The 27,458-nt window shown below is 39.8% G+C and overlaps 1 protein-coding gene across 3 annotated transcripts in view; it reads left to right on the forward strand.

The window, feature by feature from the left end:
- ITPR2 (inositol 1,4,5-trisphosphate receptor type 2) overlaps positions 1-27,458 on the forward strand; it is a 591,729-nt gene that overhangs the window by 41,548 nt on the left and 522,723 nt on the right. For all 3 annotated transcript variants that reach the window (XM_024991354.2, NM_174369.2, XM_059886107.1), the window contains 1 exon segment: positions 19,333-19,403. In XM_024991354.2, coding sequence (XP_024847122.1) covers positions 19,333-19,403 — 71 coding nt within the window.

Raw genomic sequence — 27,458 nt, forward strand, 5'->3', positions numbered from 1 at the left:
ATCCCCCAGAGAAGGAAATGGCAACCCACTCCAGTATTGCCTAGAAAATCTCATGGATAGAGGAGCCTGATGGGCTGCAGTCCATGAGGTTGTAAGAGTTGGACATGACTTAGGGACTAAATCATCATATACATGTGTCCCCCCTATCCTGAACCCCCCTCCCACCTCCCTCCCCACGATATCCCTCTGGGTTGTCCCAGAGCACCTGCTCTGGGTGCCCTGCTTCATGCATCAAACTTGCACTGGTCATCTATTTTATATGGTGATATACCTGTTTCAGGAGAAGGCAATGGCAACCCACTCCAGTACTCTTACCTGGAAAATCCCATGGACGGAGGAGCCTGGTAGGCTGCAGTCCATGGGGTTGCTAAGTCGGACACGGCTGAGGGACTTCACTTTCACTTTTTGCTTGCATGCATTGGAGAAGGAAATGGCAACCCACTCCAGTGTTCTTGCCTGGAGGATCCCAGGGATGGGGGAGTCTGGTGGGCTGCCATCTGTGGGGTCACACAGAGTCGGACACAACTGAAGTGACTTAGCAATACCTGTTTCATTGCTATTTTCTCAAATCGTCCCACCCTTGCCTTCTCCCACTGTGTCCAAAAAGTCTGTTCCTTATGTCTGTTTCTCTTTTGCTACCCTGCATGTAGGATAGTCAGTACTGTCTTTCTAAATTCCATATATATATGTTAATATACAGTTATTTGTCTTTTTCTTTCTGACTTACTTCACTATTGTCAGTCCTCAAACACAGCAAACATGCTCTCACTGTGCTGTTTCCTCTGCCTGGAATGCAGTTCTCTTAGATAACTCCCTTACCTCCGTTATATCTTCTATCATGTTTTATGTTTCCTTTTTAAAGTAGTATTTATCCCTTAGCGCATCCCATGGATGGAGGAGCCTGGTGGGCTACAATCCATGGGGTGGCTAAGAGTCAGACACAACAGAGCGACTAACACAGTATGTAATTAATGGATTTATTGTGTTTAGTGTTTCTTATTTGTCTCTTTCCTACTACTCCCTACTAGAGTGTTGGTTTTGTTTGCTCTTAGAACAATGCCTGGCACATTGTACTGCTCAGTCAATATTTGTGGAATGAATGAATTTCCTGATGAAGAGATTTCAATTCATTTTTTCTATAGTGATTGCCTTACTGCTGAAATTTTTTCAACAACTATGTGTTAATAATAAATAACAGGAATGAAAATGATGAATCCTAATAATTATTGAGAATGTACTTTGTGCTGGGTATTTATAATAAATAACATTGATGATGATGGTGGCTATCCTTTATTGAATGTTAACTTTGTACTGGGTGTTTTGCATTGTCAAATCAGTTGTTTTTTCAGATCAACTCTATGAAGTTAGTACTAAGTTATCTCAGTTTCATAGGTAGGCCAGAGAAATAACTTCCCAACATCACACATTTATATGGAATCAGTACAATTGTGATATTAGAATATTAAAAGAAATATGTATTGTTAAGGGCTTTTTTTTTAAAAAAAAACAACAACCTTCTTTTTTTGGGGGGGGGGGGCTGTGCTGGGTCTTTGTTGCTGCATGTGGTCTTTCTCTAGTTGTGCCAAGCAGGGCTCCTCTTTGTTGTGGTTCTTGAGCTACTCATTGCAGTGGCTTCTCTTGTTGCGGAGCACAGGCTCTAGGAGTTAGGGCTTCACTACTTGCAGCTCCTGGGCTCTAAAACATAGGCTCAGTAGTTGTGGCTCGTGGGCTTAACTGCTCCTTGGCAGGTGGGATCTTCCCGGACCAGGGATCGAACCCATATCCCCCTCATTGGCAGGTGGATTCTTATCCACTGTGCCACCAGAGAAGTTCCAGAAACATGTGTTGTTAAATTTATATTATCCTACTTTTGTCCTAATCTAGTAGAGCCAATATCTCTGTTTGGGAACATTTATTTGTGTTTTTTTAAGTTAAAAATTTTAAACGAGTATTTATTTATTTTTGGCAGTGCTGAGTGTTTGTTGCTGCACAGTGGACTTCCTCTAGTTGCAGCGAGTAGGGCCTACTCTGTATTTGTGGTGCTTGGGCTTCTCATTGTGGTGGCTTTTCTTGTTTTGGAGCACAGGCTCTAGAGTGCAGGCTCAACAGTTGTGGTGCACATGTTTAGTTGCCCTGCAGCATGTGGGATCTTCCCAGACCAGGGATCGAACCCTTGTCTCCCGCATGGGCAGGCAGATTCTTAACCCGTAAACCACCAGAAATGTCCCTTATTTTTGATGATCACTGTCTGAAGGATTAGGGTTTAGAATTAGGAGTATCCTTCCGTTTGGTCTTCCCTGGTGGCTCAGTGGTTAAAGAAGCTGCCTGCAATGCAGGAGACCCAGGTTTGATCCTGGGTGGAGAAGATCCCCTGGAAGAGGGCATGGCAGTTCACTCCAGTATTCTTGCCTGGATAATCCCATGGATAGAGGAGCCTGGTGAGCTATAGTCCATGAGATCTCTAAGAGTTGGATACGACTGAAGTGACTGAGCATGCACATCCTTCCATTTATAGGTAAATTCATTACCTAGGGTTAATTATAAATTCTACTTTAAGAGGACTAGTATTTCTGCTTCTCAGTTCACTTCAGTCGCTCAGTTGTGTCCGACTCTTTGCGACCCCATGGACTGCAGCATGCCAGGCCTCCCTGTCCATCACCAACTCCTGGAGTTTACTCAAACTCATGTCCATTGAGTTGGTGATGCCATCCAACTGTCTCATCCTCTGCATCCCCTTCTCCTCCTGCCTTCCATCTTTCCAGCATCAGGGTCTTTTCCAATGAGTCAGTTCTTCACATCAGGTGGCCAAAGTATTGGAGTTGCAGCTTTAGCATCAGTCCTTCCAGTGAATATTCAGGACCGATTTCCTTTAGGATGGACTGGTTGGATCTCCCTGCAGTCCAAGGGACACTCAAGAGTATTCTCCAACACCACATCTTCTAGGCATTGGGAAAAAATTTTTGTCCAACTTGGAAGCAAGAGAAATGATTTAGTACATACATATGTGGCTCTTTTCAGCCATCAGATTTCTCTGCTTTTTTGTTTACCTTTGATTTTACTGTCAATTGGCTCTCTGTTTAGAGATTGTGTGGTTTGTTTCACTATTTTCAGGTAAGAATACTTTCATTCTATCCCAGAAAGACAGGTCTCTGCCCTTTAATTAAAACACTGCAGAAGAGGATATATTTGTCATTTCAGCTACAACTAGACCATTGACAGTAACACAAATAAGTTTGGAATTATTGTCTTTGTGCACAGAATGACTTAAAAGAGGGTATGTCCACTGATTCCATCCATACAAATTATATGTGTGACTTTAGAATGATGTCTGTGTTTTTAAACCTATATTTACTCACATTTAGCCACTGTTAATTAAATGTTGGAAGCTGTGTCTCTGAAGGATCTATGTGACTGTGTGAACTTTTTTTTTTCCATAAGAAGGATTTTTAAAGCTCCCCCCTTTTTCTGGCAATTCTTAGAAATGTCCCAGTTCTTGTTGACTCAGAAAGAGTCATCTGCTTGTAGCTTTAACACGGTAACTTTTATACCCTCCAACTTACTGGAAAAAAGAAGTTTAGTTTCTTATGCTAATCATTGTGAGAATTGGTTTATGGTTCCCAGAGGTTTTTCTGGTGAGGGAACTTCTCTTGCCAACTATTTCCTCCTAGGTATGTTTCTCTTTTATGTCTGATTAGCATGAGATTTGGTTCTCATATTCATCTCTTTTTGAAGAAGGTAGCATAGTTGAAAGACCAGGGAAGACACAGGTCCTAACAGCTTTAAAACTAATTGCTAGTTGCATTGTACTCTGGAGATTTCAAAGGAGAGAAATGTTTTTGGCTAAATTATGTTTGTTCTGCCTAGGAGCTCCTACTGACTGGGTTAGTTTTTGAGGTCTTTTTTAGCCACTCATTTCTGTAATATATGATTGTTACTTTATGTTTTGCTGCGGGCATGAGCCCGGGAGGAGCAATTCGATCACTGTTATATATTTCATTCATCTTTTCTTCCTGTGTTCTTCCTGCTACCTCTTTATCAACCTTGTTTTGTCTTTTGAGATTTGTTTTCTTTATCCTTGTGGTCCACTGAAGTATGTAAGTTCATTCATTCAGCAGTTATTTCTATGTACTGACTATATGCCAGTCACTATGCTAGGTATTGAGAATATGAAGATTAAATATATAGTGCTGCAGTCTGGAGAAGGAAATGGCAACCCACTCCAGTATTCTTGCCTGGAGAATCCCAGGGACAGGGGAGCCTGGTGGGCTGCTGTCTATGGGGTCGCACAGAGTTGGACACAACTGAAGCAACTTAGCAGTAGCAGTAGCTGCAGTCCCCAAGGATCTCAGTGTTTATTAGAGGCATGGAACTAAAAGTATTATACAATATATAGCAGCTTGAAAGGGTGCATACCAAATATGGTGGGATCATAGAAGGAGACCCTAAGCTTCTAGAGAATTGATGAGTATGGAGTTTTAAGCAAAATATGTGTACTATGAGCCAAGAGAATTTGTCAAAACCTTGTAAATTTAGGCTATACTGTCAAAATATAGTAGGGATACGAAAACCATATAATCTGAAAAGAGTTGAGGGCCCTGGTATATACTTTTTCCCTGGTATATACTTAGATGAAACTATTTGCAAAGCAGATATAGAGAACAAACATCTGGACACTAGGAGGGCAAAAGGAGAGTGCGATGTATTGGGAGATTGGGACTGACATAAATGTTTATTTACATTTATACACTGTTATGCATAAAATAGATGACTAACGAGAACCTATCATTTAGCACAGTGCTCTTTGGGTTCAGAGAGAGGGTATATGTATGTGTATACCTGATTTACTTTGTGGTATAGCAGAAACCAACAAAAACATTGTAAAGCAAGCAAACTCCAGTAAAAAAAAAAAAAAACAAAACTTAAGAAAACAATGCCAAAAGATTGCTGGATGCACCGCTGCCACACACTTTCAATTTATAAAAAGAATGCAGTATCTGTAAAGCACAATAAAGCAAAGCACCATGACACAGGTATGCCTGTATTTCTGCTGCCTTTTATATCTCTTACCTGTTTTTTCCATTCTCTGCAAGATACAGATTTCTGAAATTTCAGAGACAAGAAGAGGCCTTTTTGAGTTGCAGCCCAACACTGTAAAGCCATCGGTTCTGCTTTATCCATGGATGGTCTTGCTTTGTTGAAACATTTTTTCAGCAAGGCCTAATCTAAGAAGACTAAAGGAACAATCAGAATATTAGTGGGTATTGGATCTTGTTTGTTTTCTTATCAAATGAAGGTTGTGTCCCCACAGTAATTATCTGAGTGTGCATTCTTAACTAGATCTTTCATTTCCTAGAGGTGCAAACTTCAGAAAAAGATAAACATAATTTCTGAGATAATGTTATGCAAACACTACATGGCAAATAGCTTTCATAAGTGTCATAATACACTTACGTGGTAGGTTCTTTCAGTCAGTTCAGTTCAGTTGCTCAGTCATGTCCAACTCTGCGACCCCATGGACTGCAGCATGCCAGGCTTTGCTGTCTATCACCAACTCCTGGAGCTAACTCAAACTCATGTCCATCGAGTTGGTGATGCCGTCCAACCATTTCATCCTCTTTTGTCCCCTTCTCCTCTTGCCTTCAATCTTTCCCAGCATCAGGGTCTTTTCCAATGAGTCAGCTCTTCGCATGACCAAAGTATTGGAGTTTCAGCTTTAGCATCATTCCTTCCAAAGAAATCCCAGGGCTGATCTCCTTTAGGATGGACTGGTTGGATCTCCCTGCAGTCCAAGGGACTCTCAAGAGTCTTCTCCAACACCACAGTTCAAAAACATCAGTTTTTCGACACTCAGCCTTCTTATGGTTCAACTCTTACATCCATACATGACTACTGGAAAAATCATAGCCTTGACTGGACAGACGGACCTTTGTCGACAGAGTGATGTCTCTGCTTTTTAATATAGCTGTCTAAATTGGTCATAGCTTTTCTTCCAAGGAGCAAGTGTCTTTTAATTTCATGGCTGCAGTCATCATCTGCAGTGATTTTGGAGCCCAAGAAAATAAAGTCTGTCACTGTTTCCACTGTTTCCCCATCTATTTGCCATGAAGTGATAGGACTGGGTGCCATAATGTTTGTTTTTTTGAATGTTGAGCTTTAAGCCAACTCTTTCACTCTCCCCTTTCACTTTCATCAGGAGGCTCTTCAGTTCCTCTTCGCTTTCTGCCATAAGAGTGGTGTCATCTGCATATCTGAGGTTATTGATGTCTCCTGACAATCTTGATTCCAGACTGTGTTTCATCTAGCCCGGCATTTTGCATGATGTACTCTGCATATAAGTTAAATAAACAGGGTGACAATACACAGCCTGACAATATACAGGTTCTTTACGTTCTTGTTATTAATCCTTCGTTTTACAGATGAGGAAACTGAAACTCAAAGAAGTTAAATAACTTTCCTAGTGTCACACAGCCAGTAAGTGGCAAGGTCAGAATTTGAATCCAAGCAGTCTGATGACACCAGAGTTGCAAATCTTGATCATTACACTATGTGTAACATTATTAATGCTAATTGGTTAACAATCATTTTTGCCCTGTGCTCATAATTTCTGTTATACTTCTTATTCCCAACTGTCCCCGTGTGGATTTTATTTATTGGTGGGAATACTAGGAGGATGGAAGGGAAAAGACAGCATATGAAGTAAATCAGTAAATTTGAGAGACCTGGAATATTAATGTTCTATATACTCTCAAAAAGAAAATATTTTCTTCACTTGTTGTTTTATATATTTCTATGAGAAGTTGCATATTTTACATATGGCTGTTAGATCAGGCTTGCTAATTATGGGTTTTAAAGCATATAACCTTGCTATATTTTGTCTGCTTGCCCTATCAGTAATTGAGAAATATGTTGAAATCTCGCACTGTGATAATATCTTTGTTAATTTCTCCTTGTAGTTCTAAAATTTTTTTTGCATAATTTGAGGCTGTTACATTAAAATTTAGAATTGTTATGTATTCTTAGAGAACTGAAACATTTCTTGTTATTTAATCACCTTATTTGTTTTGAATAATGCTTTTTTAAAAAAATTCTGAAGTCTATTTTTCTACCATAGCTTTCTTTTGATCAGTATTTCTTTAATGTGCTTTTCTCTGTCCTTATGTTCTAGGTATAATTCTAGTAAATAACATATGGTTGGATTTTTTCATTCAGTCTGGACATCTTTTTTTTTTAGTCTGTCTTTGAAGTGGTATGTTTGAAATTAAATTTATTATGATTAATATTGACTCATTTCTACCTTCTTACTTTGTGCCTTATGTTAATCATGATTTTCCCAAATTTTTCTTCTCTCTTAATTCTTGTTTGGATCAATTGAATTTTTGCTTATTTTTCTTTTTGTTCTGTTCATCCTTCTCTGTTGGCTCTGTATTTACATATTAATACTAGTTCTGTTTCAGTATTTTAAAAATTATGCTATGCACACTCAGTAAAGTAGAAAGTTAATTGATATTTAGCTAATTCCTGTACAATTTAGAACCATGGTCACTCTCTTTTTACTTATATGCAGATATCTGATATGTAATGTTGTACTTTTAAAAAAATCATATGTTAGTCATTATTATTCTCTTATACTAAAACTTTTATTTACATTTATTCACATGTTAGTTTTTTCCTTCCAATGTCTTCTTAGAACTGATATTTTTGTACTAAGATAATTTTCCTTCTACCTGAAGTATATCCTGGAAAGTTTTTTAGTGAAAATCTGTTAGTGGTAAATTTTAGTTTTTATCTATCTAAAAATACTTTGATATTACCCTGTTCTTAAAAGTTACTTTTGCTGGGCACACAGTTTCAACTAGATGATTACATTCAAAGAAGTGATTCCAAAATCTTCTGGCTTGTATTGACTCTGAGACGCTAGCAGCCCAGTGGGTTGTGTTTTCTGTATTTGTGGATTCATACCTTTCATTAGTTTAGGAAATTCTCAACCATTATCTCTTCAAATATTGCCTCTCTTCCATTTGTCTATTATTCCAAGGATGCTAAATATAATACATTGATACTTTCTCATTCCATCCCTTGTGTTTCTTGGGTGTTAGTTATTCAGTTGTGTCTGACTCTTTGTGACCCCATGGACTGTAGCCCCCAGGCTCCTTTGTCAATGGGGTTTTCCAGGCAAGAATACTGGAGTGAGTTGCCAATCCCTTCTTCAGGGGATCTTTCTGAGCCAGGGACCGGACCCAGGTCTCTTGCATTTCAGAAGGATTCTTTAATGTGTAAGCCACCAGGGAAGCCCTGGTGTTTCTTAACCCCTATTTCATATTTTTTCTCTTTCCTGTCCTCTGTTTCATTTTGAGCAATTTCTTAAGATCTGTCTTCTAGGTTCTTAATTAGTTGTGTTTGATTTTCTATATTAAACCTACCTACTTAGTTTAACAATTATTTTTTGTTTCTGGAAATTTTTGTCAAGTCTGTCTTGCCATTTTTGATGGGCTCTTTCTCTTTTTTCATTTAAGAAAAGTATCTTTAATGTCTATAAATATTTATAATAGTTATAGTTTAAGTTGGTAATTAAATTGCCAATATCAGCTTGATCATTGAAAAAGCAAGAGTTCCAGAAAAACATCTATTTATGCTTTATTGACTATGCCAAAGCCTTTGGGTGGATCACAATAAACTGTGGAAAATTCTGAAAGAGATGGGAATACCAGACCACCTGACCTGCCTCTTGAGAAACCTGTATGCAGGTCAGGAAGCAACAGTTAGAACTGGACATGGAACAACAGACTGGTTCCAAATAGGAAAAGGAGTACATCAAGGCTGTATATTATCACCCTGCTTATTTAACTTACATGCAGAGTACATCATGAGAAATGCTGGGCAGGAGGAAGCACAAGCTGGAATCAAGATTGCTGGTAGAAATATCAATTACCTCAGATATGCAGATGACACCACCCTTATGGCAGAAAGTGAAGAAGAACTAAAGAGCCTCTTGATGAAAGTGAAAGAGGAGAGTGAAAAAGTTGGCTTAAAGCTCAACATTCAGAAAACTAAGGTCATGGCATCCGATCCCATCACTTCATGGCAAATAGATGCGGAAACAGTGGCTGACTTTATTTTTCTGGGCTCCCAAATCACTGCAGATGGTGATTGCAGCCATGAAATTAAAAGACACTTACTCCTTGGAAGGAAAGTTATAACCAATCTAAACAGCATATTAAAAAGCAGAGACGTTACTTTGTCAACAAAGGTCCATTTAGTCAAGGCTATGGTTTTTCCAGTAGTCATGTATGGATGTGAGAGTTGGACTATGAAGAAGGCTGAGCGCTGAAGAGTTGATGCTTTTGAACTGTGGTGTTGGAGAAGACTCTTGAGAGTCCCTTGGACTGCAAGGAGATCCAACCAGTCCATCCTAAAGGACGTCAGTCCTGGGTATTCATTGGAAGGACTGATGTTGAAGCTGAAACTCCAATATTTTGGCCAGCTGATGTGAAGAGCTCACTCCTTGGAAAAGACCCTGATGCTGGGAAAGATTGAGGGCAGGAGGAGAAGGGGACAACAGAGGATAAGATGGTTGAATGGCATCACCGACTCAATGGACATGGGTTTGGGTGGACTCTAGGAGTTGGTGATGGACAGGGAGGCTGGGTGTGCTGCGGTTCATCAGGTCACAAAGAGTTGGACATGACTGAGCAACTGAACTGAACTGAAAGTAAATGTTAGTTATAGTTTAAGTTGGTAATTAAAGTGTATGTTTGTTGTTGTTTTTGCTGATGCAATAGCAGCTTGCTGCAGTAGAAACTTTGGAAATATTCGAACTCATATTTCTTGAGTACAATCTACAGTATAATTGCTATAATTCTGGACAGAAAATAGTAAACAACTATGTGAAAGGGTGAGTGAGTGACCTAAACCAGGCAGAAACCTGGGGCAGGGGAGGTGTCTGTTCTTGGAATAAGAGAGTGTTATTAGATGAATTTCCCATTTTATAGCCTTTTTACTGGTAGCACCTTTAAGATGGTGCCAAACAGGTGGCAAAAACTCAGATAGGCATGACAATCTGGTATTAGTATTAACAAAGTTCTGGACCTGAACTTTGCCCAGTCTGTCACTTTTACCAGTGCCAAAGATTTTCTAGCTCTCTGCAGATGACCGAGAACTGGTAATAGTTAAGGTAACCTTAACCATCATTAAATAATTGATCTCAACTGATATCGATGACCATTTATATCCTGAGAAAGACACTTTGTAAATGCTTTGACTTTCATGAAAACAGTAATGGGCAAGCTAGAATAAAATGCTGCCTACACTGGCTTGCAATAGTATTGGGTTCAAAGACGTTGAGCAGACAGCATAGAGAGGATCAAGGAAAGAAAGTTATTAGATGGAGAAGGAAAATCTGAGAAGAAAATGATTGCTTTCTTTGGCTAGATTAAGACTTTAAGCTTTCAGATCAGATCAGATCAGTCGCTCAGTTGTGTCCGACTCTTTGCGACCCCATGAATCGCAGCACGCCAGGCCTCCCTGTCCATCACCAACTCCTGGAGTTCACCCAGACTCATGTCCATCGAGTCAGTGATGCCATCCAGCCATCTCATCCTCTGTCGTCCCCTTCTCCTCTTGCCCCCAATCCCTCCCAGCATCAGAGTCTTTTCCAGTGAGTCAACTCTTCACATGAGGTGGCCAAAGTACTGGAGTTTCAGCTTTAGCATCATTCCTTCCAAAGAAATCCCAGGGCTGATCTCCTTTAGAATGGACTGGTTGGATCTCCTTGCAGTCCAAGGGACTCTCAAGAGTCTTCTCCAACACCACAGTTCAACAGCATCAATTCTTTGGCACTCAGCCTTCTTTACAGTCCAACTCTCACATCCATACATGACCACAGGAAAAACCATAGCCTTGACTAGACAAACCTTTGTTGGCAAAATAATGTCTCTGCTTTTGAATATGCTATCTAGGTTGGTCATAACTTTCCTTCCAAGGAGTAAGCGTCTTTTAATTTCATGGCTGCAGTCACCATCTGCAGTGATTTTGGAGCCCAGAAAAATAAAGTCTGGCACTGTTTCCCCATCTATTTCCCATGAAGTGGTGGGACCAGATGCCACGATCTTCGTTTTCTGAATGTTGAGCTTTAAGCCAACTTTTTCACTCTCCACTTTCACTTTCATCAAGAGGCTTTTGAGTTCCTCTTCACTTTCTGCCATAAGGGTGGTGTCATCTGTATATCTGAGGTGACTGATATTTCTCCCAGCAATCTTGATTCCAGCTTGTGTTTCTTCCAGTCCAGCGTTTCTCATGATGTACTCTGCATATACAGGCAAATCCTTTCTGAAGTCATGGTTAGGTAATACATGTTTCTCTTTGAGAGGCAATGTGTAATTCTTTTAGTTTTTTCCCACCAGTTCTTCCAACATCCATACTCTGAATATAATTGTTTCACTAAATGATGGCTTCTTGCAGTGATTTCTAAAAATGTTAATGTGTGAGCAACAGCATTGCCTGTGTAGTCCTCAGGATATGCATTTTGTTTAAAGGTCTTTAAGTCATTTGGCATAGATGATAGTGCAGATCAAAAAATTTAAGCATAAAGATTCACTCAGTATTTTTTGGGATTTCTATGTAGTATTGTTTGATAATTTAGTGTTTATGCTATCATTTATATGTGGTTTAGATTAGTTTTATCTTTCATGGAAGAACAACTGGAAACATTTGAAATACGTAAGAGCAAGCACAACTTCAACTTTGGAAGGAACCAATTTTAGAAATATTAGCAGCTTGAAAAACTTACATGTGGAATTAAATATACTTTTAATGTTTAAACTTAAAAGTATTTGTGTTAGTAAAAATATATTATTGAAATAGGAAACCTAATAAGAGAAAATAATGTTCAACTTAATTGATTTAACTTTTAAAAATCTCACATTTCCAATGGCAAAAGGGAATTTAATTCTACTTGTCAACGTAGGCAAAATATGAGTCCAGGTCATGAGTGAATTTTCTATGTTGCATCTGTTTTACATTTACAAGTTAGAACACTCTTTGGCAGAAAGTTTAGTAATGAAATTACTTCCCTTTTTGTGTGATTAGAATTGTTTATGGCGTTATACAGGGGTGTATGCACAGGACTTATCAGATCTAAGGTATGGAACTGGACATTTGTAGAACCTAGTATTTCATGTTAAGTTACTCTGAATTATGAGACAGATTAGTTGGCTTACAAACAAGAATCTATAGGCTTTGTTGTTGTTCAGTTGCTAAGTCACATCCGATTCTTTGTGATGCCACAGACTGCAGCACGCCAGGCTTCCCTGTCCTTCTCCATCTCCCAAAGTTTGTTCAAACTCATGTCCATTGAGTCGGTGATGCCATCCAACCATCTCCTCCTTTGTTGCCCCTTCTCCTCCTGTCTCAATCTTTCCCAGCATTAGGATCTTTTCCAGTGAATTGAGTTGGCTCTACAGGCCTGGAGGTTGGCTTTTTACTTAGGCAACTTGAGTATTGGTCAGTAAAAAAAATGTTCCTGTTACTAAATGGCAAGACCTTAAGATGCTAAAACACTGCATTCTAAGACTGTGGTGAATGAATGGAACAAAGATCACACACTAGTACTTTGCTTGGTATAATAAAATAATAAATAAACTTCAAGCAATTTATTCTGAACAGTTAAACTTTCAAACTACAATATATACAATATTTTAACCAATACAATATTGTAATTAGCCTCCAATTAAAATAAATAAATCTATATTAAAAAAAATAAAACCAGAATTTGCTACTGAAAGGTGATACCAAAGCGAACTTTGATTACAAAATAGAATCAGAGAAATGAGAAACCACAGAAATAGAAGGAATTTGTGAGATCACATCTGCCCCATTTAGAAAATGAGGCAGAGAGAGGTTAAGTGGCTAGCATAAACACAGCTGGTTGTAAAGTGGCAGACCAGGGATTTGAGCTCAACATGTGTTTTTTCTCCTCTACTACTACTTCTAAGTGACAGTAAGGGAGGGTGATGTGCCAGGGGTGACTGACGGCGGGTGGCGGGGTTGTGTGGGTGGAGGGGCAGTTTTGCTAAAAGTCAGAAAATTGCAGCTAGAGGAGAAATTCATATGGCCATCAGGGTAAAACTCTTAACTCCCAGTTAAGGGTGAAATGGTTTGTTACAGAATCCTGAGAGTTCTGTAAAGGTAATTCCATCATATTTGTGAACCTGGTCACAATATTAGCTCTCTTTCTTACTAATAGTTTTTAATGACATCTACTGTGGATTCCCTTTCTTCTCTCTCCCCTCAAATTCATTTTATTTAAATGTGCTTCAAAACCATTGTATTAGAAATAAACTATATCACTTAATTGCACAAGGATTGCGTATGTGTGGTAGGCAAATATCAGGAAGATAACACACTTATTTTAAAAAGTATGATATTTCAAAGGTAGAAATATCAGTTATGGCTTCATGAGGAAAAAATATGACTAACATATTATATTTTACTTATTTTGTGGCAGTTTCTTTACAATTGGTGGAATAATAAGGGACTGGAGACTGACAGAGTAATTTGCTTTTTTTTGGAAGTCTACTTAAAAATTGGAGAGCCATGTATTTTTATACAGTAATTTATGTACACTCCATGTGTATTTCTAAAATATATGCTATTTAATTTTGCCTACCTATGCCATCTATATAAATGGAATTATGTAACTTTTGAGACTTACTTGTTTTTAGCTCAATTTCATGTATTTGAGTGTTATTGCATGCAGCTGCAGTTTATTCACCTTTTCAAATAGTTCTCTTTTGCTTGAAATTATGCACTTGTCATGGTATATTTATTCACATTACTATTACTGATGGACATTTGAGTTTTTCCAGTGTTTGCTATCATGAAGTGTTGCCTCAAAAACTCTGTGTCAACACATGTCTTCAGATGCACAAAATTTGCAAGATTTCTCTAGGGGGCATATCTGTCCAGTTAAATTTGATTCATGTATATTTTTCATTCATATTTATGTATGAAATCATTCAAAGTAGCTAATGAAATCTCCTTATAGATATCTTGGAAGGTCTAATTGTTGAATGAAATTTTTCTTATTAATTACAGTAAACAAATAATTTACAGTTATGACCTTATGAAGAGAAGATAGGTATGAAGGATAACAGGTTTTATGTTAGCTGAGTTTCAGTGACAGATTGAGAATTTTTGGCTGTGGCTATAATTGCCCATTTGGCCTACTTGCTGGTTCAAACGGGGAGATTAATACATCCCTTTAAAAAGTGTACTGACAGATTGAAGTTGAAAGGTTCTATATAAGATATTTTTATTTAGAGCAGGCTGTCTTGGTCCTTATTAGGATTTGACATTTTTGATAACTTTCTGAGATATGTCACCCTTTCTTCCATCTACTATTAGTTAGCCATTTGTTAGTTCCAGTTATTTTTATTGATTTTGTGATCTATTAATACCAAAAATAACATTATTGATTTACTCAGTTGTTCAAAAAGTGATGCAGTCATTCACTCAGTCAATACTTAACATCTTGCATGTTTGAGGCCTAACGTTTAGATTTGGGCATATTATGGTGAGAGCTTCCCCGGTGATACTAGTGGTAAGGAACCCACCTGCCAGTGAGGGAGACATAAGAGACGTGGGTTCGATCCTTGGGTCAGAAGATCCTCTGGAGGAGGATGTGGCAACCACACCAGTGTTCTTGCCTGGAGAATCCCATGGACAGAGGAGCCTGGCAGACTACAGTCTATAGGGTTGCAAAGAGTTGGACATGACTGAAATGACTTAGCATGCATGCATGTATGCAGAGCAGAAATGTGCTGACTCTCCTGGAACTTATAATTTGTAGTGCTAGTAAAATACGCATGTAAAAGAAAGCTTGATGGAGTGTGAGAAGTTCTCTTATAGAGGACAGCCTCAGGTACTGTGGGAGTATAGATGCTACTAATCCATTCAAGAAAGATTGGAGACTGTTTAAAAAATACAGATTCTTAGACTGTATCCTCAGAAATTTTTGTTTGCTAGATAGGGACCAAAGAAAGGTATTATTATTATTACCTCATGTATATATGATTCAGCCAATGAGCCAGATTTGGGAAACACTGTTTATGAGTGAGAAAAATGGGAAGTAATCATGAGAAGGTATTTAAATGACTTCAGGAGGGTATAGATGGCTTTCAGATGATTTTCTGCTCATTGGCCAAAGGTTGATCTTTATATTTGTACCTATTCAATTGTAAATCCTTATTTGTAAGTTATAAAAGTTAACTGCTCCAGTGGTGGATGGGAAAGCCTGGTTTATCAGTAGTACACGCGAAAAAACCTGAAATTGTTCAGCTATAATGAATAGTGTCAGAAGTGGGCTTGACTTCCATGGAAGCTGATGTAATCTTAGGTAGCATAACTGTAACCTTAGTGTCATAAGGAAGGAGGTGAGAGACCCCTGGCCCCTGCACTTGTTGGAGATGCACCTGGATTCGTATGAATAGTCTCTGGGATCACATTTAGAGGGGTGTTAACACTTGGATGCATGAAAGGATGTTGAGCTCCTTGGTAAATATCCATATGAGGGAGAACTAGAGAGAAATAAACTCCTAGAAAAAGAAAACTTAATCCAAAAGAAAGAACTGAGACCAAAAAGGGAAAGTTATTTGGGAAAGCCAGTCTTATTGTGTTTCATTGATTCATTTATTTATTTAACAAATATTTACTTAGTGGCCACTATAACTCATTCTAATGGGTGCCAAGGATATAATGGTAAACTAGATGGATTCACTTTCTGACTTCATGGAGTTACAATTTATTGAAAGACCAGACTAATAAGCAAGTAGTTAGAAAATGTAAGTACTATGATGGGAAAAAGACCTATAAAACAGAGCAGGAAGATGGTAAGTGGTGAATACTCTGGCCCTGAAGGTATTCAAGAAGAGGCTCTTGGAGATATTGTAGAAGTTATTCAGTAAAGTCATCTTTAACAGTTAACATCTGTGATCATATATGTTTTTATAACATTCACACTGTTGTAAAATTCACACTTGTTTCACACTATTATAAAATTCACACTTGCTTCTTTATCCACCCATTTCATTGTAACCTTCCCTTTCTTCCATTCTCTCCAAACTCAGTTCCAGTTCATTCAGTCTGTATGATGAGATGACTGTCTTTGTAATTTTCACAGACTTTGGTTTGTAAGGAATAGGACAAATTCCTAGAACTGAAGTCACTCTTAACTACTAATGTTTTTATCTGGGCTATCAGATGATTGAGGATAGGCATAAATATTTACGTAAATATACTGTGACCTGACTGATGGCTTTAGTTTTTTCCCATTCCTCTTGGTGGCAAGCCACCACGCAGGTGGAGACTCCTTGGGCAATTCTAGGGGAGCCTGTATTTCTGTGGGAATGGCAGACACAAAGAATAAGTAAAATATCAATGCCACTTTTAATACAAATTTTTTGTGCTCCAGATGAGTTGTTGTTCAGTTACTAAGTCATGTCTGAGTCTTTGAGAACCCAGGCTTCTCCTGTCCTCCACCATCTCCTGGACTTGTTCACATTCATGTCCATTGAGTCAGTGATGTCATCCAACTGTCTCCTCTCCAGTGCCATCATCCTCTGCTGTCCCCTTCTCCTTTTGCCTTCAGTCTTTCTCAGCATCAGGGTCTTTTCCAGTGAGTTGGATGTTCTCATCAGGTGGCCAGAGTAGAGCTTGAGCTTCAGTCCTTCCAATGAATATTCAGGGTTGATTTCTTTTAGGATTGACTGGTTTGATCTCCCTGCAGTCCAAGGGACCCTCAAGAGTCTTCTCCAAATTTGAAAGCATCAATTCTTTGGCCCTCAGTCTTCTTTATGGTCTAACTCTCACATCTGTACATAACTACTGGAAACACCATAGCTTTGACTATACGGACCTTTGTCAGCAAAGTGATGTCTCTGTTTTTTAATGTGCTATCTTGATTGTCATAGCTTTCCTTCCAAGGAGCAAGCATATTTTAATTTCATGACTGCAGTCACCATCTGCAGTGATTTTGGAGCCCAAGAAAATAAAATGTGTCCGCTTTTTCCCTTCTGTTTGCCATGAAGTCTCTAAATTAGATTATGTACTTTTTTTTTATAATTATGCCTTGAATTCTTAACTCATCTTTTTTTTTAATTGGAAGATAATTGTTATGTTGTTATGTTGATTTCCACTGTATATCAACATGAATCAGGTATAAGTATACAGATAACCCCTCTCTCTTCAGCTTCCCTCCCACGCCTCCCCCCATCTCACATCCACCCCCGCTCCCTGCCCCAGTCATCACAGAGCCCTGAGCTGAGCTCCCTGTGTTCTAAAGCTGCTTCCCGCTGGCTCTCTATTTTACACATGGTGGTGTATACATGTCAGTGCTCCTCTCCCAATTCATCCTACCCTCTCCTTCCCCCACAACTTAACTAGTTAGAAAAGCTGAAGTTTCCCTCACAGCACTTTTTTAGATTTAAATATTATATTGTGACATCCTTAGGACTCTGAGCCTTTCACATTCAGTGTTACAGCCTGAAGTTGGATTTTGTGGAGGTTTGGGTTTGCTTTCTCTTGACCCATTGTGACTTCCTGTTTCTAAGAAAACAATTTTGAAGACTCTTAAAAGGAATTTCTTGCATGCTTGGCAGCTCTTGTAAAACCACATTTTAGCAAACCAGTATGAATGAAGTGTACTAAAAAAAAATCAAACAAAGAACTATATGCTTGATCAAATTATTATTTTGTTTGGTGGAAATTAGATCTTATAGAGAAATCCAGTGATTTAGGAAGTGTCTGCTTTTGTAAACAGATAAACCAGGAACCAAAAGTTTCATCTTGATTTGGTTAATTATTCTAGTTCAAGGGGACTGTTGATCACGAATTGGGGTTACTTTATGCTGGAGTTGATGCATACTAGTGAGTGGGGTTTACTTTTGTGCTGGGGTTAATGTGTGCTTTTTAACAAAGTTGCGACTGGGGCATCGTTCTTCAAATGAGCTCATAAATTTGCACTAATTCATGTGCATTCTCACAATATTCTGGAGAAAACCCTAATGGCTCTCATTACTTAGTCCATGGAGAAAATGACTATCAGTGAGTCTTTTGGTAGTTAGATATTACCCTAACACAAGAGATTCATGTCTCCTGGCTCTCACATCAGAGATTCAGCTTTTCTGGGAATTGTCCTTGAAATCGGCTTTTCATGGATATTTTAAGAGGGGCAAGTTTTTGTAACTAGAAAGGTACTCTATTTATTTGAGTACATTTGTTGAGTGCTCATCACTAAGTGTCAGGCATCCTTTTCGAGGAAGATAGGAAAAAGGCAGGTGAAGTCCCTAATGTTATTATCTTAAACACTTAGTATTTAAGGGCCTACTCTATGCTAGAAACTGTGCTAGGTACGTTACAGCTATGAAGTTAGTCAGTCCTCCTGACAATACCACAAGGTGGGTACTCTTATCTGTGTTTGCAGATGTAGCGAAGGAGGTCCAAACCCCCACCTGGCTGGGAAGTGGCTGAGCCATAGTTGAACACAGGATGAGCGCTTTTTATCCTGTTGTGTCGTCACTCTGTGAGCCTGATCTCATAAGCTTACACATTCCTTATAAAAATAAAACAAAACATGCTCGCATTCACACTGGATCATAAAAACGTGGGCAGTCTAATCCCTGTTAATGTTTTGGTGTCTGTGTTCCAGGCCTCATATGTATCTCTGTAGAGGAGGGTGTGTGTGTGTTTAAATATATACAATATCTTATTGATTTGTTCCCACTTATTTTCACCACTATTATAAATGTTTCCCCCACCACTGCCTTTAAAAAACTAGAATTGTAAATGGCTCTGCAGTTTCATGGTTTGTCAGTATTGTGATTTCTCTAACGTTTCCTGCTGCTGCTGCCGCTGCTTGGTGCTTAGCCGTGTCCGACTCTTTGCAGCCCCATGAACTGTAACCCACCAGGCTCCTCTGTCCATGGAGTTTTTCCAGACAAGAATACTGGAATGGGTTGCTATTTCCTACTCCAGGGGATCTTCTCTACCTAGCAATTGAACCCTCGTCTCTTATGTCTCCTGCATTGGCAGACGGATTCTTTACCCCTAGTGCCACCTGGGAAGCCCACCACTTAACAGTTTTTCAGTTTTGAGTTTTGTAAACCCTGCTTTAATTCATGCCTGTATAACCAGATCTTTTTACAAATCCATGACTATTCAAACATCTCTGAATGAAGAGTGGTATTAAAACTTTTTGTAAATATTGATGCAGTCTCCATGTGCATTTTGTGCTCTATGAACACGACGATGTCAACAGTGTGAATGTTCTTTTCCTTCCAGACTGGTGGATGACCGATGTGTGGTGCACCCAGAAGCAGGGGACCTTGCCAACCCTCCCAAGAAGTTCCGAGGTAGGAAAGAAATACTTTATATTATATGACCTAAGTGGGGGTATTTTTGTGTCTTAAAAGAAGTAATATTAGAACTTTATTCAATGTAAAACTTTCAAATAGAAATATATCTGCTGAAAATTCTTTCAAAAGTTCCCCATTGTTTTTCTTCCTTGAAACATTGAAGGACTGATCTGAAAGAATAGCTTCAAGTTTTGTTTTGCTGGAGAGTAGTCTGTATGTTGAAAGGAAATCTTGGTAATAATTAAATAACCGTGAGAGGCCACTTTTCAAACCGATAAATATAGCTGAATGATATGTATTTATATATTTCCGTGACAGTTACACCATAAATATTAGCGTTTCCTTATCAGCTCTTTAATTTATCTTTGTAAAATCTCCAGCATGGTGACACTGATGTGTTAGTTTCACTTTTAAAAGGTCACTTTGGATGCTACATAATAACTAACAACTGTCTTAGAACTCCCTTCTAGGTATAATTTTAGAGGTAGTGTCATACTATCAACTGAGAAGTTGTTCATAGTAGCAAACTGATTATGACTGTTACAAGAGAAGGATTAATGGGACTTGTAGAGAGTCATAGACTACTAAGACCAGTCATTAAGAGCTTGTGCAAATCAAATTAATACTTTATAGTGTATACTTATAATAAAAATATAATGATAACAACTTAAAAGCAGCATTCATTTTGAACACACTGTGTCAGTATTCCTCCTCACATTGGTGAAACAAAGCTTTAATAAAGGAGCCTGATCTGGACAGAGAGTCAGAGGGGTTCGCTGGAGCCCCAGACCCAGGTCAGGATGCTGTCCGTGTGCATGGGGGAGGAGGGAGCTTTCACATCTGGTGAGTGTTTCCCATGCTTCATGTTCTGTAACTTTTTTACACCATTTTTATTATAAGGATTTGCAGGAATATTGCATTTTCATCTCAGAGAGTGATGAGCACAGTAAATGTGGTTTGAGTGACATAAGTCACTTTGAATACGTGATCCACATGTCTCCCCATGTCGGGAAATTAGTGTGAAAGCAGACTGTGGGAGTGATAACCACCCATCAGTGCACCCGGAGCTGTGCTGAGTGGGGACACTCCCCCAGCCCTGGGCACGTAAGGTCTTCTCACGACACACAGTCCCCATGGAGGAGGGACTCACTATTGAACTGCTTGAAGGAGAGTCAGCGGTTGTGACAAACCAGACACAGAGTGCTCCAGGACAGCTTGCCAGAGACTGTGCACTAAGTGTGTGGAAATGATTTCAGAGGCAGAAGAGGCTAGAGGAGCCTGATGGAAGAACGGACACTGTGAAAAAGAACATATAGGTTCTAGAAAGTGTGAGCTAGCATATTATATGAGGAGATGAGGAGACCGTGGTATGGAAGAGAGAGCTGGGAGATTACCCAGAATGCAGGGTAGAGGAAAGTGTGAACAAGTCATGAAAAGCCAGTGTTGAGGAGGAACCGAGAGGGTCTAGCAGCATCTAATCAGATTCTAGAAGGAGAGGCCAGAGCGCGTGAGAATGAGGCAACATGTAAAGAGATACGGGTGAGAACTTTCCTAAGTTGTAGAAAGCCACTGTTTCTCAGGTGGAAGAGATATGTTGAATTCAGAGAAGGGATGATAAACAAATTCAGATCCACAGACTCTCTTTTGTGAACTGTAAGATGTGGAAGATAAAAAGTTTTAAAAGCAAACTGGGACAACAGATCTGTATTTGTAGCAGAAAAAAGCGTGGAGTCTGGGTTTGACCGCATTTCTCGCCGACTGTCATCTTAAGTAGGTCACCCAACCACTTAGTGTCTCTGAGGACATCTGTCATTGCCTGGTGGGACCAGGGGTGGATAAAAACAAGAATAATCTTGCCACACAAGGCTCTGTGTGGCTTGGATTCTTTCCAGAGAATAAATGTAAAAGTGTTATAAGTCATTATACAAATGGTAGCTAACTTATGATAGAAAGACATAATGTATTTCCTTTAAACATAATTGGCTCTTCTCTTACATTATAACCTCTTCAAGGGCAGGCTTTTCTTTTTTTCTTTTTGTGTTTCCCAGGCATAGAACTTTGTTCATAGTAGATATCAGAAAAAAATAGCCATTAGATGTTTATGGGTGAGAGACCCACAGTTTCCCTGGGATTGTGTGATACAACTTGGTTCCCAGGGGTGCTTCATGCTTCATATTCATGAGTTTGTGTAGCCTTATTCCTCTGTCAGTCAGGGAAAGTTAATCTGTCAAAGATAAATCTTCAGGGTTTGTGGCTGTCTTTTTCCTTTAAATATTTCAGTGTGTCTGAGGGAACTGTGCAGTAACATCTCTGTGCCCAGGAGGTAATTATACACAGATACTTGGTGTTATATGATTCAGCGGGCATTGGTTCAAAGTATGAATCATGCAGGTGCTCCGTCCGCCCCTGGAAGGCTGGCTTTTCCTGTAATCTAATATATTAGGTCATTGTCGTTGCTGGTTTGCTCTCATTTTCTACCTCTTGTGTAAGACTAAGTCATTTGTCTCCACTCATCATTGAAGAAGGAGGGTATCTTGCTATTGAAGAGTAAAGATTCCTTTTTGTCTTAAAGCTCTGACTCTTCACCTTGCATTCTTGGAGGCCCATCCTGACGAGGCCTCAGAGAATTCCATGAGATGGGTTTGCGTTGCTTTCCCTGGCCTTCACATTGCTTGGCAGACCTTGTTTTCCCAATTCTGTATCCTTTCTCATACCTTGTTCTTTTGCAATTTCACCCTTCTCTTCCTGAATGTGTTCCTCCTGTTCCCTTTGGCTGTAAAAGCCATCACTTTTGCATAGATTGACCTCCCAAGATCACCACCCCTGCCTTTCCAGACCCCTCTGCCAAGTTTCCAGAGCACCCTCCCTTATTGTTACTTTTTAGATAATATGAAGAAACAACAGTGTATCCCCAGTTCAGCTGCACCTCACTTCCTCTTGCCTCAGCCAGACAAATGGTGTCTGCAAATTAATTTGAAACAATTTTAAGTTTTCATACTTACTGTATGGTTTGTTCAAGTGAATCATAAAATTTTAGAGCTTCTAGGCAATTAGCAGTCAGTTGAGGTCTTCCCTGGTGGTACAGTAGATAAGCATCTGCCTGGAATGCAGGGGACACGGGTTCAATTCCTGGCCCGGGAAGACTCCACATGGCCCAGGAAGACCTAAGCTCTTGTGGCAAAACTACTGAGCCCATGCTCTAGAGCCCATGAGCAGCAACTACTGAGCCCACATGCTGTACCCACTAAAATTTGTGCTTAGAGCCTGTGCTCCACAACAAGAGAAGCCGCCACCCTGGAGGCCCGTGCACTGCAATGAAGACTAGCCCCCGCTCGTCGAAACTAGAGAATGCTCATGCACAGTGATGAACACCCAGCACAACCAAGATAAATAAATAAAAAGTAAATCGAATATGGGTCTCCCAATGTTTTTAGTGAGGAACCAAAATTTTAAAGAGGTTAATACAATTATCCCCAATACACACAATTGTACAAGCAATATTCCTTTGACGGGTTCCCTCTGCTTTTCACATGAACAGAGGAAATGAAGCTTTAACAAACAAACAGCTTCCCAAGGGTTATTTAAAACCTGGCGGATGGACAGCTATTTTCAGTAACCACACTATCAGAATAGCACTAACAGAAGCACATTGGCTTTCTCTTAAGTAAGTGCAGAAGTCTTTTCATAATCAAATATTCTTTCATTTTTAAAGATCAGCTATAAACTTTGGAATACATTTAAGTTATGAGGAGTTGTAAAGGGAGTATAGAGAGTTCCCTTCCACCCACTTGCCCCTGTGTTAGCATCTTATATAACTGTGGTACATTTGTCACAGTTAAGAAATTACCATTTGTACATTACTGTTGACTAAATTCCAGGCTTCCTGTGAATGTCACCAGTTTTCCATTATCCTTTCCGTAATCCTGATCCCGTTCAGGATCCCACGTGCCATTAGTCATCATGGCTGTTTAGTCTCCTCTGGTTTCTTCCACTTTCTCAGTCTTTCCTTGTTGTTTTTTTTTTTTTTTTAATGACCTTGATACTTTTGAAGAGTACTGGCCAGATATTTTGTAGAATGTCTCTTGATTTTGGTCTGGCTGATGAGACAGGGGCTAAGGTTTTGGGAAGGGATATTAACTGCCTTTCTCCCTACATCATATCAGGGGCACATATTGTCAACATGATTTATCACTAATACTATTTTTTGATACATAGTTTTAAAGAAATATTTGCTTAGTTGTTTGGCTGTGCCCGATGTTAGTTGCAGCATGTGGGATCTTTTAGCTATGGCATGCGAACTCTTAGTTGCGGCGCCTGGGATCTAGTTCCCTTACCAGGGATTGAACCCAGGCCTCCTGCATTGGGAATGCAGAGTCTCAGTGTGAAGATCCTCAGTTTAGCCATCTTCCTGCACACTAAATGATAGCAGTTATTTCTATTGACTTTACATTCTTCCCCTTTTCCTTTTCCCTGTCCTCATTCCTTTATGCGTGTCTCCCCCTATTCTCAAGAGAAGTTGGGTATAGATTTTTCCAAATGTTAAGACCTATCAATATGTGTGGATTTTCTATTAGGAGGAGAAACAGACCTAAATCAAAACAAGAGAGGTGTGTGCGCCCTTTTCTTAACCATAAAGGCGATAAAACGCAGAAGTAACCCAGAACCCAGGGGCCACTCCCCAGGAGGGCCGAGGGAAGAGAAGACAGGCCTGTCTCTTAGACCACAGGCTTTTTGGCTGTTTGCTCTAGAAATCTCTATCTCTGTGACTCTGTGATCATTTGACATGTTCACCAGCCCTATCAAAAGGCTGCTTCCGGCAAGCAAAAAAGTCATTCTGAGGCAATAATTTTGAATGCTTCAGGAACTAAAACAGAGACTTTCTCTGCTGTGCGATGCCACTTGAAAGCAGGTAGTGAGTATCAGGGACTTGGGAGAACACTGACAAGACATTTCTTTAACTCAGTTTCTTCTGGGCATGTAACTCAGAGTGCTATTTTCAGGCTGGCACTTTGACCTTTGGGCTTCCCTGGTGGCTCAGTCGTAAAGAACCTGCTTGCCAAGCAGAAGACATGGGTTCAATTCCCTGGGTTGGGAAGATTCCCTGGAGGAGGGTGTGGTAACCCACTCCAGTATTCTTGCCTGGAGAGTCCCATGGACAGAGGAGCCTGGTGGGCTGCAGTCCATGGGGTCGCAAAAGGGTTGGACGTGACTTAGTGACCAAACAAAAACAGCAGCAACAACAATACTCTCACCTTTTGGCTCTACTCATGGAGGTTGTGGGCTTCCCTGGTGGCCCAGATAGTTAAGAGTCTGCCTGCAATGCAGGAGACCCAGGTTTAATCCCTGGGTTGGGAAGATCCCTTGGAGAAGGGAATGGCTACCCACTCCAGTGGAATTAAGTTTGCCGGGAGAAATATCAATAACCTCAGATGTGCAGATGACACTAACCTTATGGCAGAAACTGAAGAACTAAACAGCCTCTTGATGAAAGTGAAAGAGGAGAGTGAAAAAGTTGGCTTAAAGGTCAACCTTCAGAAAACTAAGATCATGGCATCTGGTCCCATCACTTCATGGGAAATAGATGGGGAAACAGTGGAAACAGTGACAGACTTTATTTTTTTGGGCTCCAAAGTCACTGCAGATGGTGACTGCAGCCATGAAATTAAAAGATGTTTACTCCTTGGAAGAAAAGTTTTGGCCAGCCTGGACAGCATATTAAAAAGCAGAGACGTTACTTTGCCAACAAAGGTCCATCTAGTCAAAGCTATGGTTTTTCCACTGGTCATGTATGGATGTGAGAGTTGGACTGTAAAGAAAGCTGAGCTCAGAAGAATTGATGCTTTTGAACTGTGGTGTTGGAGAAGACTCTTGAGAGTCCCTTGGACTGCAAGGAGATCCAACCAGTCCATCCTAAAGGAGATCAGTCCTGAATGTTAATTGGAAGGACTGATGCTGAAGTTGAAACTCCAATACTTTGGCCACCTGATGCGAAGACCTGACTCCTTGGAAAAGACCCTGATGCTGGGAAAGATTGAAGGCAGGAGGAGAAGGGGGATGACAGAGGATGAGATGGTTGGGTGGCATCACCGACTCAATGAACATGAGTTTGAGTAAACTCTGGGAGTTGGTGATGGACAGGGAGGCCTGGCGTGCTGCAGTCCATGGAATCACAAAGAGTCAGACGCAACTGAACTGAACTGAACCCACTCCAGTCTTCTTGCCTGGGAATTCCATGGACAGAGGATCCTGGTGGGCTACCATCCATGGGGTCACAAAGACATGACTGAGAGACTAACACTTTCATGGAGGTTATACACTTAAGAGCACTGGTGAAAAAGCTATCTGGCTAAGTAGTTGCTTTGACGTTTTATATAGTTGAATGTGTCAATCTTGTCTAACATAGTAATTCTCTGGTATGAGCCAATTTATAAATATCTACTTCTTCTACCAGTTTCACAATTCCTTTATTGAGTTCCGTCAGAGTTGATGATCATGTAATTTTTGGGATGAAGACTGAAACTATTTCAGATTTGAAATCACTAACGTTTATTGACCGAGCGCTTAATACATGCAACGCTGGGCTCAGGACTTTCTGTGCATTAATATTTATAGTCATCTCAATAACCCTATAAAGTAGAAATTGTTGCGGTCTCAATTTTGCAGTTGAGAGAGTTAAGTATAAAGAAATTATACAACCATTTTAAGGTCCCCAAGCTTATTAGTGGTGGAGTTGGGACTCAAAATGAATTTATCTGACTCTAGAGCTGCTTGTTTTTAACGACTGTACCCTGCTGTCTGTTGTATAATACCCTCCTGTAAATTCTATCTGTTGGCCCTGAAAAGCCACATAGATTCTATCTAATCCCTCTTCCACACAATGAAGCTTTAAAGTATTTGTTTGTTATTGTTCGGTTGCTCAGTCGTGTCTCTTTGTGACCTCAGGGACTGCGGCACGCCAGACTTCCCTGTCCTTCACCATCTCCTAGGGCTTGCTCAAACTTGTGTCCATTGAGTCGATGATGCCATCCAACCACGTCATCCTCTGTCGTCCCCTACTTCTCTTGCCGTTTTGTATTTGCTTAGAATGATTTTATTCTTTTTTTTTTTTACACCTGGCCACAGTGATTGATTGATTTATTTTTTTTTTACACAAAATTTTATTTTTTTTAAATTTTATTTTATTTTTAAACTTTACAATATTGTATTGGTTCTGATTTTATTCTTGTACATCTTTTCTTCTACAGTCTTAATTTAAAAAATTCTTTCACCTGTTGCCAGCTAGATTATCTTCAGTGATTTCTCTAGTTGCTATGTTTGGATTCTGGTTAGGCTCCTATATGTCAATGTCATTCTTAGCAGCCTAGGAAGATCTGGATATAGTACATTTGGGTGTGTTGTGATGAGACCCTGCCTTGTTTTTGGATGCCACACTTGCAGCCCAAGTGTCCTGAGCAGGACTCCCCAGCTCCCCTATAGCTGTTAGTCAAGCCAGACTCCTGAAACTTTTTCATTTGCATCTCTGGACCCTTGCTTTCCTCCTCCTGTGCTCCATACCTGGTATTTTGGAGCCAGATGGGGGATCTGTTATGTTTCATCTTTTGAGCATTGATCATTGTTGTAGCCTGCCAAACTTCCTCTTTCTCTCTCATTCTCTCTTTTGCGATCTTAACTCTTATCCACATTATTTATTCAAAATCTCAGCCTCCTGACATCTTGAAGCTGAAGTGGATCACAGGGATATATGTGATAGTCTCCTTTCATGTGTTACTCCAGTGTGACTGAATACACCTAAAGAGAGCTAGATTAGGACTGTGTTGGTTGGAGCTGCTGTCACATCAGACCCTGGAAGACGTGGGTAGAGAGAATCAGTTTGGGAAGTGGTCCTGGCAAGTGTGAGGGAGTGAGGGAGAGTGAGCCTAATGCAATGAAAGGTGGTGAAGTGTGCATAGGGCTTCCTGATGGGTCTAATGAGAAAGAACCTGCCTGCCAATGCAGAAGATGTCAGAGATGCAAGTTTGATCACTGGGTCCGGAAGATCCCCTGGAGGAGGGC

Source organism: Bos taurus, chromosome 5, assembly GCF_002263795.3.
Source record: "Bos taurus isolate L1 Dominette 01449 registration number 42190680 breed Hereford chromosome 5, ARS-UCD2.0, whole genome shotgun sequence".
Lineage (NCBI taxonomy): Eukaryota > Metazoa > Chordata > Mammalia > Artiodactyla > Bovidae > Bos > Bos taurus.